The following is a 23,144-nucleotide window of genomic DNA, read 5'->3' on the forward strand; positions in this document are numbered from 1 at the left end:
ATACCATAATAAACACTGGAATGAAAAGACAAAGAGGAAGAGGAGCATATGCTAATAAAGATGAAGATAGAAAAGCGATGAGAAAGAAGTAGAGAGGGAGAGAGAGAAAGTAATGATGCTGTGGTGATTAGGATGTTGTATGAGAGGAAGAGGTGAGTCAGTGAGTAAAGGTGAGATAAAACTAAATACACACACATATAAATCGATTAACATCCAGGTTCTCAATTACTGTTGGGTAGACAGAGGCAAATGGCGTAAAGAAACTTGCCCATAGTTTTACCCTGCCCTTGGGATCGAACCCAGGTCAGCTCGCTTGCAAGGTGAACGTGTTGACTATTACACCACAGGTCGCACAACTGACGATAACCCTTTAGATGACGAGCTGTTGTGATGACCTTTATTATTGGTGGCTTTAATGACGGGTTCACGCTGGCCATTGTGCTTTAATGACACACTGCCGAAACAACAGTTGTAACACCTTATACACACAGTTTGTTTACACAACGCAACATGACACAAAGTTACAATTATATAATGATTGCGAAAATCACATGCTGTATACTGCTGAGATTTAGAAATAGGTATTCCTTGTCTAGCGTATACTGAGGAGACACTCTCAACGCATTATGAAAAAACCCACACACATATACAACTAGATATAGGAAGATAAAAGGATAAACGCTTAGTCACGATGAGTAGGTAAAAACAGTACCGGGTTCACGCCCGACACTTTCTCAAAGGTCTCTGGTGTAGAAAGGGAAAACCGGCTTATTACTTAATCCAACTGTCACCCAACCTTATACGAGAGACATAATTGCTCTCTTCTAATGTTGGCTCTTAATGTTTATAAGTTGCATTCAGTTTTATGCTGATGGCTTGAATGCTTTTACATTTAGGTTAATGTTATTCATTGTTTTCCTAATATTTACATCTTTGAATGTGGATTATATGTAGCTTGGTGCAAAATATGTAAGATAGTCTCATATTTTAGGAACTTTAATACATTTGAGTGACCTTAAAATAAGGTGAATTTATATTTTTAAACCGTTGTTTATATATAAGTCTATTATTATTATTATTATTATTATTATTATTATTATTATTATTATTATTATTATTATTATTATTATTATTATTATTATTATTATTATTATTATTATTATTATTATATTTTCTCCCCCTAGGCCCCGATGTGGGTCAGTGACCTGTGGCCGGGTGGGTTAATCCCTATAAAAAAAGTTTCCTGCTAATACTGTACATGGAAACATTTTATGATGTTGTACATTCCTATAGTTGTGTATTACCATTAATTGATTGTTGTTTATAATGTGAGTCATGTGATATTCATGACATATTTCAGAGATGTTGAAGATAATATAATCCTCATCGTGTTAATACCAGGACTTTTCAACTGCAATATCAGACCATGACATGACTGTTAAACCAGACAATAGTGAGATTTATCACATAATAAGTATCTTTTTCATTTAATGGTTACCAACACACGTAAATCTTAACAATGAACTGTTTCGTGATATTTTATACATCTACCAAAAAATTATATTCCGTTCTGTTGAGTCTTGGTCGACTTACGTGAAGTCCATGAGAGTATATCCATCATGAATTATATACAGTAAAATTGATTGAAATTTCTGACATATTAAGAAATCACTGACTTTTTAATTTATCCAAACCTGTATTTTGTGAACTTGGGCACATTACAGGCATTATTTATCTATATATATAAGCATTTCTGTCATTGTTAATTGTAACCCACATCAGTTGCTTGCAATACAATATCGTTAGGTGATTGCAACAGGGATCAATGAGGTGCTGAGGCGATGGAGTGTAGACAACACTATTGGTGACCTCGGCGACACGTACAGCCTCGCCTCGCCCTCCACCTCACTCCTGCAGAACTCCTGGTCTAGTTATCACCGGTGAATGTTTCCAGAGAGTAAACATTGTACGAGAATGTATGTGTGTGTGTGTGTGTGTGTGTGTGTGTGTGTGTGTGTGTGTGTGTGTGTGTGTCTAAACAGAGAAAAGGTTATCCCAGCACTTTTGATTTTTCTTTGAGGATAAGAATATTGTTTAGTATTTATTCCAAAGCAAAAAGTTGATGATCAGAAACGAAAAAAATGCAATATTTTGTGAGGTAGGAGACGTAGGTGTACAGTTCATGATGCTGCAGAACTAAGAAACCACAGGATAAAAGAGTGAAGAGAAAATAAGTGGAAAAGTAAGACAAAACTTATTTTTGTGAGTGCCATAGGATGAAACAGATGGAACAGAGACACATTAATAAGTGGACTCAAGATTATGAATATAATTTATGCATAGGAAATACTTCATTAAATGCGTAATTTCTAAAACCGTGAGTTTCCCTGAGGTTTTCATAACTGATATAGAGGATGATACAATTTAAATGTCAGTGTTCGTTAGTGGCACAGAAATATGTCGAACATCTACCCTAAAGCTGTTTCTTTATCTACGTTAGTTTACCATTATAGTAAGTGACATCCATTACGTTTGTTTACAAGCTTAGCTCTTCATATAAGTAATTTTATTTAGCTCAGGTTCTTTCAGTATATGATAAAAATAAAACTTCAATCATTCTTCACGTTGCCTAAGAATCACATAGTTATTGCTTTTTTTTTACATAGGAGGATTCTCTGAAACATAAACCAGATACGTAAAATAAACATTTATTTCAATATAAACATGTAAGAATAATCCCACCCCCCCAAAAACACACAAAATACACACACGTCATCAGCATATATCACATTATAAACTCGTATAAATCGTTCTGTATACTCATGTTTGTACAGTCTATTGGCTTGGGACAATTAGTGTCTGGAGAAGTCTTTTTTGCTTTTACCTGAAGCTACAACATGATCAGCAGCTCCTGACCCAACGCGACTGATGAAACCACTGCCGGGAGCCTCGCCGAAGCTGACGTTAATTGTAGATGTCGCTCCTCCACCATCATGACCCCCTGCAGGAAGGATGTAGTCTCTTCCGAGTCCGGACACTAAACTGGTAGCTTCTAAAGAATCTCCATGTCCAGAGCCTCTCCCATGTCCCTTTTCACCGGAACTTCTGCCTCCGATGGATAATGATACTGAATCTTTGGGGTTACTGTGTGGTCTATCTTTTTGAACTCCGAGAGAACCGATGTCAACCTCGTCAGAGCTTATGTGTCCAAGTTCGGCATCGCTACCGTGGAAGACTTGCATCATTAAAGCTTGGTTAAGAGTGTCCGCACCCGGCTCAATAGAACCGATGTATCTTCCTTGGCCGAGGATGATATCAAAGCCATCTGTCTGACTTCCACCAAAGACATCACCAGTTGGATCATTGTGTTGAATGCTTCTACCAAGAGGAGCTCCAGACACATCTATTCCATCTCCGTGGGCTACTGAGTGACCCCCTCCTCCAGAGACACTATTGACGGCTAAAGCATTTCTGTGCTCACCTCTATGGGCTGCAATATGACCTCCTCTCCCTCCAGCAACAACTACATTATCTCCAGCACCACCGTGGCCAATGTGAGTGCTGAAGTGAGTGCCAGCGTCTGCAGTAACCCTAGGAGTTCCAAAACCACCTCCTCCGACACCTACACTGTGACCTCTCCCAGAGAAGCTCTTAATAGGACCAATGTGTTCTCTGTCAACGGTTACCACACGTCCAGGTCGTCGGTGCTCACCTCCAACATCGAAAGATGGACCGATGTATCTAATGCCAGGAACGTCACGCCCTCCTCCGAAGAAGTCACCAGCATCGGCTTGTCCTCCTCCCACAGGTCCACTGTGTACTCTAAAGACACCTTGCCCTCCAGTGGGCTTTTTGTCAGCAGATCCAAAACTAGCAGGCCCGCGATGTCCTTGTGTGATGGCCAGTCCTCCACGATCCCCTACTCCGACTGCGCCAAGTGGTCCCACGCCTCTAGGGATGCCTACTGTCGGTCCTCGATGCTCTTTAGTCCTAGTCACAGTATTGACATGTCCTCCTCCAATGGTTCCAGTAGGTCCTCCTCCAAATACAAATCCAGCAGGTCCACGATGTCCTGTGGTAACGGCGTGCCCTCCCGCAAAGGATCCAACAGGTCCGCCGTCACCTGAGATGCCTACTGTAGGTCTGCCATGCCCTTTGGTGACTGACACATGACTCTCTCCGACGGATCCAAAACCACTGTGTCCTCCACCAACTGGTCCAGTGAGCTCAACCAGCACTCCTCCGGGATGGTCAACTTTGAATGGACCACCATGACCAAGATTAAAACCACCGCTTACTCCTCTGACAACGCCGCCCCCTCCAACACCAGTGTGTCCACCCGAAGTATGACTAAAGGGACCACTCTGACTAATGGCTCCATCCCTAAGTACTACAACAGGTCCACCGTGGCTGGTAGGTCTACCTCCACCATTAGATCCACTCAAACTAAATACTCCACCATGACTAATGGGTCCCCCAGAACCATGACCAATGGGTCGGCCCTTGCCTTCGCCAATGTTTGCATCTAGAAAAATGGAGCCTCCCTTACCTCCACCTTTGGGTCCACCAATACCATGTCCCACAACATGCCGAATGGGTCCACCATGACCAATTTCGGTAGATCCAAAATGTGCAATACCTTCAAGTCTGTCACCAAGTCCACCATTTCTATGACTGCCTACAAATCTACCGTTTCCATGACCGCCTACAAATCCACCATTTCCATGAAATGGTTGAAATCCACCGTTTCCACGAACGCTTACAAATCCACCATTTTCATGACTGCCTACTAAGCCACCATTTCTATGACTTCCTACAAATCTACTGTTTCCATGATCGCTTACAAATCCACCATTTCCATGAAATGGTTGAAATCCACCGTTTCCACGAACGCTTATAAATCCACCATTTTCATGACTGCCTACTAAGCCACCATTTCTATGACTTCCTACAAATCTACTGTTTCCATGACCTCCTACAAATCCACCATTTTCATGACTGCCTAAATGACCGCCAACAAAATGAACGCCTCCAAGTCCTCCACCTCCTTGCTTGCCTCTGACCGGGCTCTTGGTCTTCTCCGTCACTGAGCCAAGAGAGAAAGATCCGCCAGAAACCTTCTTAGACGTTCCAGGAGCAAGTTCCCCGTGGATGTTGTCCAGCAGGAGAACCAGCCCCGCGGCGATCAGGAAGACGTTCTGAAAGTGATAATGGATAAAAGATGAGTTAGTAGGTGAATAAAAGAGAAGAATAAAATATTGATGAATGTGAGTGTCTGGAAGTAGAGTGAATAAAATAAACTAGAAAATACATGACTAGGAAACAAACATAAGAGTGAGGATCTGGGAGGAAAATGGACAAAGGAAGAATATTAAAATAATATATAAAGGGAAGCTTGTTGATGCAGAATATATGAATAGAGAGTTTGACAATAACAAAGAGAAAGGTGGTATTGGAGACAAATAGATAAAGAAGTAAACATTGGATAGATAATCAAAAAATATATTACAAATGGACATGGAATGGCGTAATAAATTAGCAAATTAATTAAATGAAAAAATTTACATAAACAAAGAATAAATAACTAAATAAACAAACATAAGAATTTATAAAGTACCACAACTATGTTAGACATGAATGATATTACATAAAATGAAACAAATTGCTTAAGTTTCTCCAGACCGACACTGTAGAGAGTGTCACCACACCTTACCATGGCGCAGCTGTGAGCCAACTCCCTGACGTAGGCTGGCACCAGGCGCTTATATAGCAAGCTTGCCCGCTGATGTCGAGTGGGGGAAATACAAGATGCTTTTTCGATCCCTTTTTGGTTAATTATTTCAGGTTTTGGGATATTTTTGATGGTGTTAATGTTATTCCTTTGTTTACTTAAGATCAAAATGAAACTTTAGTTTACTATAAGTGCAAACTGAAGTTCAATGGCCTATAATTGTCTGTAATTTTCTCCTATTATGAATCTCTCCATCCGCTGAGCGCTTAAGGAAATGTGAATTCACTTTTTTAACTTCCCTTTCCTCCCCCCCCCTCCTACCTTCTCTCTACCTGTCTTATTCTTTCTATTTCTATATATTTTTTTCTCTCTCACTTTCAAATCTTGTGTATGAGTTTGCTTGATCAGGAAAAGTAGAAGTGTGACTCGTAATCTATTAGAATTTAATGAACTTACAGGCCAAGCAATGACTGTGAAATATATGGTGACACTGTACCTTCAAGATGCTAACTTATGTGTCTGAGTTTAGTGTAGTGTCATCATACTCACCATACGTGACCATAATACTTAGATATCGTATTTAGGGTGTTGTCATTATACTCAAGGTGTTAAGTCATGGTATTCGAAGGATTGAAACACTGCATCATACTCATTGGGTTCATTCACAATACTCATGATGTTAGGTTAGGTTAGGTCAGGTTAGGTTAGGTTAGGTTAGGTTTGGTTTGGTTAGGTTAGGTTAGGTTAGGTTAGGTTAGGTTAGGTTAGGTTAGATGTTTGTTGTCAGAATTAATACGGAAGTCGAAAGGATTTACCTGTTTAAGCAACACTCATCAAACATGGTAACAAAACGTGTTCTTTAACTTCACTAACGAGACACAAGAGCTCCGACGGGTTGATCTCTGACTCGCCCTAATGCTGTGTGGGTGAATCTTGATCTGGGTTTGTATACATAACTGTGATATAATTTCTAAAGTATGGAAGGTTAAAATCTCTCGTTTTTTGGGGGGTTTGTTTTTGATTTATAATCTTTTGAAATCTCTCTAACTGCAGTTTTGTTTTTGAAGTATAATATACTGAAGTCTCTATAATATTGATGTTGTATTTTGTATGAATAATTATTGAAATTTTTACAGCTGTACTTGAATTTTGTCCTTAAATTATAGTCAAAAATTAAGTATTTATAGTTGTACTGTAGATTTTAAATAATAAAATCACTGACATTTAAATATCCTACTTCAGTAACCACATTTAATATTTTTTTTTACTGAATGATACTATTGTTGACATTCATTAACCCTTACTCGTGCTGCTGGTTTCAAAATGATGAAATGAAAAGAAGCGACATTTAGCGTATTACAATATTAAGTAATAAGAAAATAATCATATTAATTCAGAAGATTTGAATATAATGAAAGAAAGAGAAAGTTATGAGAAAATAAAATAGATCGTAAGATGAAAAGTTGTCAGCCATTGCGTGTGCCGAAGATGATATGATTAAACGTTTTTATTAAAGGAAAAAAGAAACAGAAGAACATCGGCTGAGTGGATATTTACTTAAAGTTTGGAAGATTCAACCCTTTTGATATTTAGATCTATCAATGGGAATGGAGAACCCTTTTAGTAAAGACTGTGGAGGAGGGTGTTTTTAATAGGAAATGGGAAAGTATGGGTATGTGAAGCCTTTCTATTAGGAAATGGGAAGACATGGCTGAAGAGAAATCTTCCTATTACATTCTGAAAATTGAAACAATAGAATAAGACCTTTCACAACTTACCCTGTAGCTTTTTATGTTTTTTTTCGCCGTTTCCTACATGTTTCGTCTATTAATAATAAAAAAGGGCGTATTTTTGACCTGACGTAACATGACTAGTTACGTCGCCCTTCTTTTAAGCTTCTTTTGTGTTTGAGGTGGTCCATGTAATTCAGTTGCCTGTGAAGATGTCTTGAATAAAGACGAAAGCTAAGGTGCTCAATTGTTTCACTTTTTTCTGTGTGATATACAAGTATATATATATATATATATATATATATATATATATATATATATATATATATATATATATATATATATATATATATATATATATATATATATATATATATATATATATATATATATATTTATATATAGCCACAGATGTAATCTTAAGAAAAAAGTTCATGACCTTATTTCTTGAAGACATAGAGTAAGTTCGTTAAAGACTTAATATAGTTTTACAAGAACTGAAGAAAAAATGAGGAAATTGCTGAAAAGTTACAGTGGCTTACAAAACCCATTTTTTTGGAAAATTTCAAAGCCTAACAAGACCTTAAACATAAGTTGCAAAACTCAATAGAATCATAATTTTTTTTTACATACTGTAGACTACACGAAACCTTGAAATAATTAGAAACCATCACACAACCATGAAAAACTCATAAAAAATGTAGAAAAACTTACTGTACCCCCAAATTGACAAAACCTTACGAAAACTCATAAAAATGACCAAAACTTTCTAAAACTAAACAACAATTCACAAAATCTTACAAGATCTATAAAACTAACACGTAACAATTTAATTTTTCACCGTTCAGAAGTGATGATGATTGTTGACAGCTAACACAGGATGTATGAGTACTCCGGGGTCAGTGTGTCTTAGGGGGTCAAGGGAACACAACCATGTTTCTACGAGTTTTTATGTACCTTTCCTCTTATGGCCATTTAAATTCTGAATAATAATTATAATAATGTTCATGAAAATAAAACAATAATACTATTATTAGTTATTTTACTGAATATAAAGCAGCCAGTTGTATATATGCAAATGACACACACACACACACACACACACACACACACACACACACACACACACACACACACACATAGTTACATTGTGGAGGGGGTGACACATGATTTTAGTCTAAATTTATCTTCAGAAATTAAAAACAGTGAATATGCACTACAAGTCATCCCCTAACTACAATATTTTCAGTGAGTGGGAAGAGGTCATTTGAGAGTATCTGTGTCTTCCAGTCCATTATCGTAAGGCTGGGTGGGGGTTCTCGAGGTGTGAAGAATGTGCAACGCGATATTTTGGGTAGGAAAATACCGGAAACTTCAACCATTTCAGTTGAGTTGGCTAAGATTCGAGGTCATGATGTTAAGAAGTGGGTAGAGGTGTGCTGTTACTGATGTGGTTGCATGTTTATATGTTCGTTAGTTGGTCGATGTATATAGAAGAATGATAGCTAGAACACTAAACCTGTATTACCATATTATTTTGTAACGAAAAACTTTGTATTTTTCAACCAAATTCCTCATGGTTCAAGTTCATGTAACATTAAATATAAAAGACGCAATGATGATCGTAACTCCGGAACATAATAACTACCTCGACAAAATAGACCTTAGAGTGACTTTTGATGACTGTTTTTGTCTTGTGACTGTTTTTTCTATGTACGTTCTGACTGTGGAAAGGTTCTATGTGTTATCACCTAAACCCAGAAATAGTTTACTTAGGGTCAGATGATACGTTCATGTCCATAACTTTCATTTCCTATTCTGGATTCCTGGTTATGTTGCCTCAAGTTCACTGTAAGAGGTAAGCTTTCACTCACTTTCCTTTCAATGTGTGTGTGTGTGTGTGTGTGTGTGTGTGTGTGTGTGTGTGTGTGTGTGTGTGTGTGTGTGTGTGTGTGTGTGTGTGTGTGTGTGTGTGTCTGCCTGCCTGTCTGCCAGTGTTATTGCTTGAGTAGTCTCTGGCAGCTTCCCACCCTATTATTTCATTTCTTGTCCTTGAAGGGAGAGATACGAGTAAATCTTTTTCCCTGATCAAATAACACCTTTCTAAAAACACTGACAACTTACCTAAACTGACATAATATTGTAAATATATACTGATAGGTAAGCGAAAACTGCACATATAGCTTCTGAAAATTTTGTACACAGAAATTTAATATCAATGAAATTTTACAATAAATTTAATTGCTTACCAGTTTCTCGTGTTCGTTTTGCTATGATGGCTCTTTGTTGCCTATCATCGTTATTTCGTTCCGTGTGAGTGCATAAGAATGGAAACTAGAGAAAAAACTAATATCTAGAAGAAAAAAAAATTAAAATCTAAAAAGTAAAGAAGTGTCGATACATCTTAAAGACGTCTTGAGTGACATTTTCGAAGCTCTTCCAAGTTTTTAATAATGACTCTGTTAGTTTTACAGTAAATCTTTAAAATAAATTGTGGTCATATCCGTCTATTTATTTCATGACACGAAGTTTTTATCAGATAATATGATATTTCTACAACAGTGTATTACAAAGCTCAACTCCAACCACTGCAACTCAAGGAAACTTATTCGGATTTAATAGACTCTCAAGAACGCTTCATTATTTTTGTTATTTAATGTGGATAGACTCATACCAGACGTTTAACTTAACTAAAGTGTTTTTTTTATCATATATTTGAAATAATTTTTGCCTAGGTTCACTGATAATGGTTAGATACCCCTTCGCGAAAGCCCGCTCTGGCCCGCCTGTTGTCCTTGAGGGTGGGGGAGGGGGCATTTAGAACTGCAGCAATCTCCATTGTTCTGATTGTCAATACTTCTTACATTAAAATTTCCCCGCTGAAGTGAGGAAGAGAATGCAGCTTACAGTAGAGTCATTGTTAAATTTCCCACTTCGTTTTGGTCATCAGGTGATTATTTAAAGGTCAGAGCCAGGGTCAGGATGCTTACCATGGTATGCTTTGTGGAGTAGTGTCGTTGACCTGGCACAGGGTTTGACAATGAATTCTCCTCCTTGTTTATTGATTTATCTCTCTATCTGTCTCTCTCCGTGACTCCTTATTTCTATCTTTCTCCCTAAATTTTTTGTGCAAAACGTCCACTTTGGATCATGGTGTATTACTAAACTGGACTTTTATCTCGGTTGAAAATCAGGTCTTTATTCACACCCTCCACTCTACTCCATACTATTCCTGCGAAGAACAGTATTCCTGGAGACTAGTTTGCAGTCAGTCCATCCTCTAAACATTAGTGAAGTTTAAGTGGTAATAGTTTGTTGTGTTGGAAGTAAGGATGGTGGTAGATAAAATAGTGATAAGCTGCAGATGTTGTAGTAGACGTTGTAGTGGTAAAGCTGTAGAAAGATCAACAATAATATCTGTAGTAGTAGTATTATTAAGAGTATTATTACTAGTAGTTGTAGTAGTGTCTCGTCGTCAGTCGTGTTGTTAGTTTGGTGGTGGGAGTGTAGACGATGAAACGTTTGTAACATTAGCGTCAGAAGTGTAATAAAGGCAGTAGATTCTTAAAGCTGTTTCTGTACTGTGAGTTGATATGTTTCATGCACTGTTAAGAAAGTCAAACATATATAGATGGATAAGTAGATCAAGCTATAAAGTCTTTATTTCCGTAAAATATTATTAAAAAAAAAACATCTCCACTCAAGCCACATTCAGTGCACACACTCATGCATTGACAGAGTGACAGACAGGCATGGATGATACAAAAAGACGGCAAAGAAAACAAAAAGAGTCAACGCATCATGCCCACGATGATATACTGCAAGCCGGGTGTCTCTCCAACTTGCTCAACACGTCTCCGACAGCCAACACCCAGGTCAGACCCGTCCTTATACCCGGTCTTGTGGTGTTACTTCCGCCTATGAAAACCCATCAACCCCCTACGTCTTCTATGCTGACTGTTATCAACCTTCACTTGTATAATTATTACATGTCCTCACCCATGACCAGCTAACTCACCCGACTTTCACTTTCTGGCTGGAGTGAACTGTTATTTGTACTTTCTTTAACCTGTTCCAGTGACGCAACTCTTGTGCCGAGTTGTGTTTGTGTGGGGCTCTTTTGGCTGCCGGCGCCGTGACCTTTTGATCTTTAAGGAGTCACCCCTGATTAAACTGCCTGGTGAAGTGTAATATATGTTGAATTTTTTCTTTTCTTAGTACAGTAGTGAGTTACCGGGTGTTATGTTTTGACTGTAGATCCATGGTTGTTGATATCTTCTGTCTAGAAAAAAAAAATGTCTTGACGAGCGTTTAGAGAAAGGGTTTAAATTATATACATCGTCAGTACTAATTCTGTACAACCTGGATCTCGTATTTTGTCTCAAGTTGAGTGGTCCTAATTTACAAATCTAAGAAGCCTAGAACCAATGACAAAATAACAACAATTCAAACTCTCACTTCGATTCTCTCCCTCCCCGTGCCTGTATCCCCCAAGATTAGACAAGAGAATATAGTTTTTTCGGAGAACACGTCGCGCAGTTTCTGGGTCGAGTTGAGTCACCCACCTGGCTGCTACACCTGTGGGAGCATTATACAACTACACCACAAAATATATATATAATTCACAGGTGACATCTGTTTTACAAGTGGTCATTTCCGAGGGGATGCTTTCCATGATATACTAGTAACTTGCTGATACAGGTAGTTGGGTTGGGTGGCAGGAAGGACTGGTTGTAATAATATCTGAACGTATTTGGAATTTTTTAGTTCATCTCTGAAGCAAGATTCATGTAAAACCGAACTGCCTAAAAAAAATGCACGAGTCATCATGATAATTCCTTTCTTCTAAGTTTCCTGGTGTATAAGGGAATCGACTTCCGGGTTGTGAAGCATTTAAGTGTTAGATAGATAGATAGATAGATAGACAGATAGATAGAATGAGAGGAAGAGTGAGCCATTATACACACACACACACACACACACACACACATGAACAAAGCGGGACCAATTTAGAGAGTGCTAATCATTTTCTCATGGTTCCCTGTCGAGCTTATCACACACCCTTCTCAGCTGTTCTTGTCACCACCTACTTCACTCCTCCCTCAACCATCCCCACCCATTACCACCTACTTCCTCCTCCTTCAACCACCCCACCCATTACCACCTACTCCCTCCTCCTTCAACCACCCCCACCCATTACCACCTACTCCTCCTCCTTCAACCATCCCACATTACCACCTACTCCCTCCTCCCTCAACCATCCCCACCCATTACCACCCACTTCACCCTCCTTCAACCACCCACCCATTACCCTCACTTCACTCCTCCTTCAACCACCCCCACCATTACCTACTCCTCCTCCTTCAACCACCCCCACCCATTCCACCCACTCCACTCCTCCTCAACCATCCCCACCATTACCACCCTCCTCCTTCAACCATCCCACCCATTACCACTCACTTCACTCCTCCTTCAACCATCCCCACCCATTACCACCTACTTCTTCCTCAACCATCCCACCCATCCACTCCTCTCTCAACCACACCACCCATTACCACCCACTCCTCCTCCTCAACCATCCTCACCACACCACTCCCTCCTTCAACCATCCCCACCCATTACCACCCACTCCACTCCTTCAACCACCCCCACCCATTACCACCTACTCCCTCCTCTTCAACCACCCCCACCCATTACCACCTACTCCACTCATCAACCACCCCCACCTATTACCACCTACTTCTCCTCCTTCAACCACCCCCACCATTACCACCACATCCACTCCCCTCAACCATCCCCACTATTACCACCACTTCCACTCTCCTCCTCAACCATCCCCACCCATTACCACTCTACTCCACTCCTCCTAACCACCCCACCATTACCACCACTCACTCTCAACCACCCCACCCATTACCTACTCCACTCTTCCTTCAACCACCCCACCCATTCACCACCACCTCTCCTTCAACCACCCCCACCCATTACCACCTACTCCACTCCTCCTTCAACCACCCCACCTATTACCACCTACTTCATTTCTCAACCACCCCACCCATTACCACACTTACTCCTCTCAACCATCCCCACCCATTACCACCCACTTCACTCCCCCTCAACATCCCCCATTCCACCCACTCCACCCTCCACCCACCTCACCCGGGTGTCTAGCAGGACTGAACTGCTAGGTGTGCCCACTACTCGAATGTTTGAAAATCATCCCAAATCAAACTTTCCTTCGTTTAAATTTCACTTTCTTCCTGCCTGTGTTAACGGGGTTATATCAGGGCTTCAAAGATGACTTGATACCTGATGTGTGTGTGTGTGTGTGTGTGTGTGTGTGTGTGTGTGTGTGTGTGTGTGTGTGTGTGTGTGTGTTTGTTTGTTTGTTTGTGTGAGTGTGTGTGTTTATCTTGCCAAATTATAACACATGATACACCATGAAAGTTTGTTCCAGAAGAATATATCTTTATGTATGTTTCTTCTATTGTATAATCTGTCTTGAGCATATTGGTAAAAGGGAAAGTAGATAATATTCATAAATTTAAAGCTGTTGTCTTGTGAAGAATCTGAGGCACGTCGACAGCTCTATGAGACTTTTGCCCTCGTAGAAACCTAAATAAAGAGAGAGAGAGAGAGAGAGAGAGAGAGAGAGAGAGAGAGAGAGAGAGACCAGATTATAGTACTGTACCCGTGGCTGGGTACGCTAATGGTTGGGTACGGAATTCACCTGGCTTTACCTGGAGGTGCGGTGTGGTCAGTGAAGGGTTGATGGTGTCAGGTACTGTACTGTAGGTGTGGTCACTGGAGTGTTGATGGTGTCAGGTACTGTACTGTAGGTGTGGTCACTGGAGGGTTGATGGTGTCAGGTACTGTACTGTAGGTGTGGTCACTGAGGGTTGATGGTGTCAGTAGGTACTGTAGGTGTGGTCACTGGAGGTTGATGGTGTCAGGTACGTAGGTGGTCACTGAGGGTGATGGTGTCAGGACTGTATGGGTGTGGTCACTGGAGGTGATGGTGTCAGGGTGGTGTGGTGTGGTCACTGGAGGTTGTCGGGTGTGGGGTTGATGGTGTCGGTACTGAGAGGTGTGAGGTGATGGTGCAGACTGTAGGTGTGGTGTGGTCACTGGAGGGTTGATGGTTGTCAGGTACTGTAGGTGTGATGTGGTCACTGAGGGTTGATGTGTCAGGTACTGTACTGTAGGTGTGGTCACTGGAGGGTGGCAGTGTGGGGTGGTCACTGAGGGTTGATGGTGTGTCTGTACTGTGGTGTGGTACTGGTGGGTCACTGAGGGTTGATGGTGTCAGGTACTGTACTGTGGTGTGGTCACTGGAGGGTTGATGGTGCCGGTACTGTACTGTAGGTGTGGTCACTGGAGGTTGATGGTGTCAGGTACTGTACTGTAGGTGGTCACTGGAGGGTTGATGGTGTCAGGTACTGTACTGTAGGTGTGGTCACTGGAGGTTGATGGTGTCAGTGTACTGTGGTGTGGTCACTGAGGGTTGATGGTGTCAGGTACTGTAGGTACTGGAGGGTTGATGGTGTCAGGTACTGTACTGTAGGTGTGGTCACTGGAGGGTTGATGGTGTCAGGTACTGTAGGTGGTGTGGTCACTGGAGGGTTGATGGTGTCAGGTACTGTACTGTAGGTGTGGTCACTGGAGGGTTGATGGTGTCAGGCACTGTACTGTAGGTGTGGTCACTGGAGGGTTGATGGTGTCGGGTACTGTGGTGTGGTCACTGGGTGATGGTGTCAGGTACTGTAGGTGTGGTCACTGAGGGTTGATGGTGTCAGGTACTGTACTGTGGTGGTCACTGGAGGGTTGATGGTGTCAGGTACTGTACTGTAGGTGTGGTCACTGGAGGGTTGATGGTGTCAGGTACTGTAGGTGTGGTCACTGGAGGGTTGATGGTGTCAGGTACTGTACTGTAGGTGTGGTCACTGGAGGGTTGATGGTGTCAGGTACTGTACTGTAGGTGTGGCTGGAGGGTTGATGGTGTCAGGTACTGTAGTGTGGTGGTCACTCACTGGAGGGTTGATGGTGTCAGGTACTGTACTGTAGGGTGTGGTCACTGAGGGTTGATGGTGTCAGGAACTGTAGGTGTGGTCACTGGAGGGTTGATGGTGTCAGGTACTGTACTGTAGGTGTGGTCACTGAGGGTTGATGGTGTCAGGTACTGTACTGTAGGTGTGGTCACTGGAGGTTGATGGTGTCAGGTACTGTAGGTGTGGTGTGGTCACTGGAGGGTTGATGGTGTCAGGTACTGTACTGTAGGTGTGGTCACTGGAGGGTTGATGGTGTCAGGTACTGTACTGTGGGGTGTGGTCACTGGAGGGTTGATGGTGTCAGGTACTGTACTGTAGGTGTGGTCACTGGAGGGTTGATGGTGTCAGGTACTGTACTGTAGGTGTGGTCACTGAGGGTTGATGGTGTCAGGCACTGTAGGTGTGGTCACTGGAGGTTGATGGTGTCAGGTACTGTACTGTAGGGTGTGGTCACTGGAGGGTTGATGGTGTCAGGTACTGTACTGTAGGTGTGGAGTTAGGTACTGTACTGTGGTGTGGTCACTGGAGGGTTGATGGTGTCAGGTACTGTACTGTAGGTGTGGTCACTGGAGGGTTGATGGTGTCAGGTACTGTACTGTAGGTGTGGTCACTGAGGGTTGATGGTGTCAGGTACTGTAGGTGTGGTCACTGGAGGGTGATGGTGTCAGGTACTGTACTGTAGGTGTGGTCACTGGAGGGTTGATGGTGTCAGGTACTGTACTGTAGGTGTGGTCACTGGAGGGTTGATGGTGTCAGGTACTGTACTGTAGGTGTGGTCACTGGAGGGTTGATGGTGTCAGGTACTGTACTGTAGGTGTGGTCACTGGAGGGTTGATGGTGTCAGGTACTGTAGGTGTGGTGTGGTCACTGGAGGGTTGATGGTGTCAGGTACTGTACTGTAGGTGTGGTCACTGGAGGGTTGATGGTGTCAGGTACTGTACTGTAGGTGTGGTCACTGGAGGGTTGATGGTGTCAGGTACTGTACTGTAGGTGTGGTCACTGGAGGGTTGATGGTGTCAGGTACTGTAGGTGTGGTGTGGTCACTGGAGGGTTGATGGTGTCAGGTACTGTACTGTGGTGGTCACTGAGGGTGATGGTGTCAGGTACTGGGTGGGTGTGGTCACTGAGGGTTGATGGTGTCAGGTACTGTACTGTAGGTGTGTCACTGGAGGTTGATGGTGTCAGGTACTGTACTGTAGGTGTGGTCACTGGAGGGTTGATGGTGTCAGGTACTGTACTGTAGGTGTGGTCACTGGAGGGTTGATGGTGTCAGGTACTGTACTGTAGGTGGTCACTGGAGGGTTGATGGTGTCAGGTACTGTACTGTAGGTGGTCACTGAGGGTTGATGGTGTCAGGTACTGTACTGTAGGTGTGGTCACTGAGGGTTGATGGTGTCAGGTACTATTGTAGGTGTGGTCACTGGAGGGTTGATGGTGTCAGGTACTGTACTGTGTGTGTCACTGGGGTAGGTGTGGTCACTGAAGGGTTGATGGTGTCAGGTACTGTACTGTGGTGTGGTCACTGGAGGGTTGATGGTGTCAGGTACTGTACTGTAGGTGTGGTCACTGGAGGGTTGATGGTGTCAGGTACTGTACTGTAGGTGTGGTCACTGGAGGGTTGATGGTGTCAGGTACTGCTGTACTGTGGTGTGGTCACTGGAGGTTGATGGTGTCAGGTACTGCAGGTGTGGTCACTGGAGGTGATGGTGTCAGGTACTGTACTGTAGGTGTGGTCACTGGGGGTTGATGGTGTCAGGTACTGTACTGTAGGTGTGGTCACTGGAGGGTTGATGGTGTCAGGTACTGTACTGTAGGTGTGGTCACTGGAGGGTTGATGGTGTCAGGTACTGTACTGTAGGTGTGGTCACTGGAGGGTTGATGGTGTCAGGTACTGTAGGTGTGGTGTGGTCACTGGAGGGTTGATGGTGTCAGGTACTGTACTGTAGGTGTGGTCACTGGAGGGTTGATGGTGTCAGGTACTGTAGGTGTGGTGTGGTCACTGGAGGGTTGATGGTGTCAGGTACTGTACTGTAGGTGTGTGGTCACTGGAGGGTTGATGGTGTCAGGTATTCTGCTGTACTGTAGGTGTGGTCACTGGAGGGGTTAATCGGAGCACTTGTGCATGGGTGTGGTCACTGGAGGTTGATGGTGTCAGGTACTGTACTGTAGGTGTGGTCACTGGAGGGTTGATGGTGTCAGGTACTGTACTGTAGGTGTGGTCACTGGAGGGTTGATGGTGTCAGGTACTGTACTGTAGGTGTGGTCACTGGAGGGTTGATGGTGTCAGGTACTGTACTGTAGGTGTGGTCACTGGAGGGTTGATGGTGTCAGGTACTGTACTGTAGGTGTGGTCACTGGAGGGTTGATGGTGTCAGGTACTGTACTGTAGGTGTGGTCACTGGAGGGTTGATGGTGTCAGGTACTGTACTGTAGGTGTGGTCACTGGAGGGTTGATGGTGTCAGGTACTGTACTGTAGGTGTGGTCACTGGAGGGTTGATGGTGTCAGGTACTGTACTGTAGGTGTGGTCACTGGAGGGTTGATGGTGTCAGGAGAGATTTAGAGTGACAACAACACTCTAGTGAATAGTTATGTTGCAGTACGGTAGTGATGACAAGCGTGCCATAGTTGTTTATCAGTATGTGTTACCTGTTGTTGATAGTTCACTACACAGTTACTAAGATCACTTAGAACTATTATAATCTCTCGTGGTTGTAGTCACCATGAAGCTGCTAAAACCATCTAGGTTATTATTACTTTTAGTTAAAATAGTTACCTGTACTTTAAAGTTGAGAACAGCGTTAACATTTGGTATAATCTGTGGTGTGTGTGTGTGTGTGTGTGTGTGTGTGTGTGTGTGTGTGTGTGTGTGTGTGTGGGTAGCAGCACACATGCTAATCATCGTATACCTGATATTATCATATATTATAATCGATGAGAATGACAATTAAAAAAAAAAAAAAAATATATATATATATATATATATATATATATATATATATATATATATATATATATATATATATATATATATATATATATATATATATATATATATATATATATATATATATATATATATATATATATATATATATATATATATATATATATATATATATATATATATATATATATAAAGGAATTTTTTTCGAGCCCGTTTCTCGGATTCAAACAATGACTACATAACACAATAAAGATCTCATAAAATTTGCATCTCAAGGCCGAGATTAAATAGCGGAATGACGTGCAGTTTTGAGTGAGTGAAATTAAATATTAACATGTACGTTCCCTGTTTCCTATTAATATCTATAAAACAATATTTTTATTATTATTATTATTGTGATGACTCTACCTGTCAATATGGTAATACCTGTTACTTTTTCTTTTAATTAATAAACGAAATTAAATAAAGTAAGTATTTTGCAAATGTAAACTTTGTATGTGCACTTGATTTTGTACCTGTATTTGTGATATTTTTTTAGTCCGCACTAGGAAGACTTATAACAAAACCCTTGATGATTGCCTACAAGGGACGCTCCGTCGCTGCAAGGCATGGGGAGGCAGTAAACCCTAATTATCACACATTGGAACCTCCTTAGTTGTGAAAATAACGAGAGATACCCAACCTGTGGGCTTGGAATTGCTTTTAATTCATTCGATTGAAATGAAGTAAAACACTAAGAAATTCCTAACAATACAAGAGAAAGGGAAAGAGACGGGGACAGAAAGATTATGATAATGCAGTCATACTATGTGAGTACCAAACGAAACCCGTCAGGGGAGTGGAGAGGAAAGGCAGCATAACTGGTGCTTGGCTGCCAGTGGTATTATCGTCCGTCAGCTGACCGAACATAAACACGAGACTCCCACAGTGGCACGACGTAAAGTGGATATCATTCACCTGTACATACTTGAAGTGGATATTTTTCACCTGTAAATAAATATAAGATAATAGATTATGCTAATTTTCGAGGCATATTTATTATATTACTTGAAGGAATCTATATAAGGCATTATGTCAATATGCAGCTTCAGGATTCTTTCTTCCTAAGAGGGAAAGTAGACTTGAAGGTTTTTGTGTGCCCCTTGTGATTAAGACGGCGAGAAAATTACAAATTGGATTTACTTTCACCACTGCATGTTATGATGAAGAAGAGGTTTATGTGTATATTTACCTTTATGTCTTATGTGTATTTATATGTATTTCTGGGCTTCAATAACTTACGTATTTAGGTTCTTAGACTAAATCATTGTTTATACCAGCAGCCAAAGACAGTTTAGTATTATCTTAAGATATTATCATCAAAGGTACAAGGGACTGTATACATCTTGTGAAGGGTCAACATGTGTGTGGCTGACAGCTTCCATTAATTTTCATAAGTATTTATTCACATACTCTTTCATTAATATTATTGTAAATGTGACGTTCATATTTTGATTTCGTGAACTTCAGGTCCCTGTGTCCCGTAGATTATATTTTATTATATAAACTCATTATAGGAATATTTTTTCTTTTAAATTTAATTTTATTTTATTTTATGTAATATTAACTCCTTATGATTTAAATAATGTAATTTCTTCCCACAAATCTTACTTGCTATACTTGTCATATATCCCAATACTGTTTGACTTTTGGGTCACCCACAGATGTGCGTGTAAAGTTTGTCGGTACAGTACGTCTGTTTTCATCAGATTTTAGTTGTAAACTTCATGATGAAATAAAGAAATATCAGTTGTGGATATTACCAAGCGAAAGCCTCTCCCCCCTTCTCTCTCATCTCTCCCTACAATACAACTGAGAGAGAAGAAAATATCTCGCACCAAAAGGTTCCCAAACAAACCACCTTACACAACCGGTTCTCTAGGCTAAACGTCACCCAAGAATTTAACAAGAAATGACCCCACCGTCCTGATCCCACCTACACGGCTACCCACACGCCCACCTACACGCCCACACCACACGCCCACACCACTCGCCCACACCACACGCCCACACCACCCACCCACCCACACTTGACTCACGACTGAGGATGTGATAGATGACGGTACCGCGGTGATGGAATAATAGCCACGATTTTATCAACCCATTTTTGTTCACATAATATTACAGGAGTTACAGACAGCTGCCTCTCAACCCGGTCTGAAAATGTTGATCATGAGAGATAAAAAGAATCTTGTTTATTATTGTGTGTTTGTAGTTATTTGCATAAAAGTTATTATACTGTATATAATAATAATAATAATAATAAACTGTTTATTAATAGAGTTGCAGCTGGTGGCTGAAAATCTACAGACTTACAGTACATTTGATTTAGACTTAATGATATAATCTGCATTGAATACATTTACAGGGCTGTACAGTACATAAATCAGGAGTTGTTTATTATTTTCACAATAGATGGGATGGTGCGGTTCTTATATCTATCGGTGCGGGCTCTTATGGGCTGTATTTTGTTGTAGTGGCGGACTGCGCGAGTTGGGTGGAGGGGCTGCAGGTGGCAGGAGGTGGCGATGACGAGGGTGGTGCAGTAGTCCACTGCCAAACCTTTCCAGTGCTTGGTGGTGGAGGTCACTGAGGGATGGCATTTCCAGGGTGGAGAGAGCGTTGGTGTAGCCGGAGTATTCTGCGCCGTGTGTGTGTGTGTGTGTGTGTGTGTGTGTGTGTGTGTGTTTGTGTGTGCTCTTCCATATGTAGTTAAATGATTTTATACCAGAATACGAGTTTAAGTCGTAAAATATTTCTGCCAAGGAACATTTCTTAAACAATAATCATCTCTGTATTCCCCATTCTCTCCCAACTATTATTAACAGCAGTTCATAACCATATTTAATATACACCTATTACGCTTATTCCCTCCCAGCTCAGACTACCATCAGCTCAGTAACATTGTCAACACACACATAAGAAACTAAATTATTCACTAAACCTTTTCATCTATTGCTTATATTTTTGGTGGTCTTTCTTGGTCGTCAAGATCGATTTCTTGAAGGAAAATAATAATAATAATAATAATAATAATAATAATAATAATAATAATAATATTAATAATAATAATAATAATAATAATGATAACACAGTATCAGGTTCTGCTCGTTCTTGTTATTGGTAACTAAACAATAAATGGTGGAGTTCGCAACATCATACTCCATAAGCAGATAAACCTGTTCTGCTGTCTTGACCAAAATTGAAAACTGCTCTCGCCAGGGCTCGAACCTGGGACCTTCTGCGTGTAAAGCAGACGTGATAACCACTACACTACGAGAGCGTTGGTAACTTAGAGGCTATATTTGTTATTAATTCTGGATGTCTGTATTTATAACTGATATTATAATAGTACTTTATTACCCCAAAATATTACTGGTAAGGATTCGGTAGTGACCAAGCTCTGCCTATTTTGTAAACAGTCATTGTCCTATCTCCATAAATATACATGAGTGGCGAATATAAAGGTCATATTCTGTTGGCTTATAAATGCTGGTGTCAGTTGTTGACGATCGCTGCCTTGATCGAACAAACATTGGATCTCTCAGCGCCCCCCCACCGCGGCCTGTTGCCTCGTGAGATGTGGCGACTGGGGGAGGCGGTGTTTACTGATAAAAGTTCCTGATTCTGCTGAATGTAAAGGGGTGACGTGGCTCTCATGACACAGATCGCCCTCTCCAGTGATGCCCCCACGCTACCTGTGACCTCGCCAGATGCGGCAGGGAGGCGTTTAGCGCCAGCGTCAGTGCTGGCAAGTGAGTATTGGCGTGTGAGTGCTGGCCTTTGCTGCCCTACCCGAATAAAGATTGGGGGGTGGGCGGTGTTTACAGACAAGAGGTCCTGATTCTGTTAAACGAATGGTTTAAAACGGTGGCGTGGCCGCCTGGACTCCAGGAGATCGCTCACTCGAGTGATGCTGGGAGGACCAGCCCTCGAGTTATGCTGTAAGGATCAACCCTCTGCTCGCACTGCTAAACACCACACAATCCTGTCCAAGAATTTGTGCTGAGACAATTTACACAGTACTGTTGTCTCTTGGAACACCATACTGATCTGCATTGACCCGCACTTGTAAGTACCCCTCGGTACTGAAATATTGTTGACTAATTACGTCTACTCGTTTCTGCCTAACTTGGAGTAATAAGACAATGCAGAATGAAGCGAAGCTAAGACTAATAGAGTTATGAACTTTGTGTTATGTCACTATACTCAATAATCAATTATAACAAATTGTGTGAGACTAACTAATTATGTATCAGATAGATCACCATATAATACTAATGAACTCCTTGTTCTCTGCAGGTTTTGACCACATCAATAAATATTGAATGCGTCAACAGACGGGTTTCAATCATTCCCTTTGACTTGCCCGTCACCTGAACGTCCTTATTCCCAAGGCGTTTATATATTCTATTAAATCACCACCAAAACATAAGAAAAACACATATTGGTTATTAATTTCTCAATGAACAAAAAAAAAAAAAATCATAAAATATATTCTGCCTACAACATGTTATGGTCATTTCATTTATATTACCTGATACAGACGTCACTATGTTACTAGTATCATCGGCGATAAGTTTCTTATCTGAGGGAAGTGAACGACGGTTAACTTGCTTTATGTCGCTGGACCAGGGAGATGTTTACCTC

The 23,144-nt window shown here is 41.3% G+C and overlaps 1 protein-coding gene and 1 non-coding gene across 2 annotated transcripts; both read right to left on the reverse strand.

Moving 5' to 3' along the window:
* Nucleotides 1–2,692: 2,692 nt before the first annotated feature.
* Nucleotides 2,693–5,729, reverse strand: LOC121862801 (glycine-rich cell wall structural protein 1.8-like). The gene is made up of 2 exons (XM_042361117.1): nucleotides 5,714–5,729; nucleotides 2,693–5,198 (listed from the first exon to the last, which is right to left on the reverse strand). The coding sequence occupies exons 1-2, from the start codon at nucleotides 5,714–5,716 to the stop codon at nucleotides 2,853–2,855; spliced, it is 2,349 nt and encodes a 782-aa protein (XP_042217051.1). The 5' UTR covers nucleotides 5,717–5,729; the 3' UTR covers nucleotides 2,693–2,852.
* A 15,975-nt stretch (nucleotides 5,730–21,704) lies between these two features.
* On the reverse strand, nucleotides 21,705–21,777 carry Trnav-uac. The gene has a single exon. It is a non-coding gene; the product is annotated as a tRNA-Val (tRNA).
* Nucleotides 21,778–23,144: the final 1,367 nt, after the last annotated feature.

This window comes from Homarus americanus, unplaced genomic scaffold (assembly GCF_018991925.1).
Source record: "Homarus americanus isolate GMGI-L3 unplaced genomic scaffold, GMGI_Hamer_2.0 scaffold42657, whole genome shotgun sequence".
Taxonomy (NCBI): Eukaryota; Metazoa; Arthropoda; class Malacostraca; order Decapoda; family Nephropidae; genus Homarus; species Homarus americanus.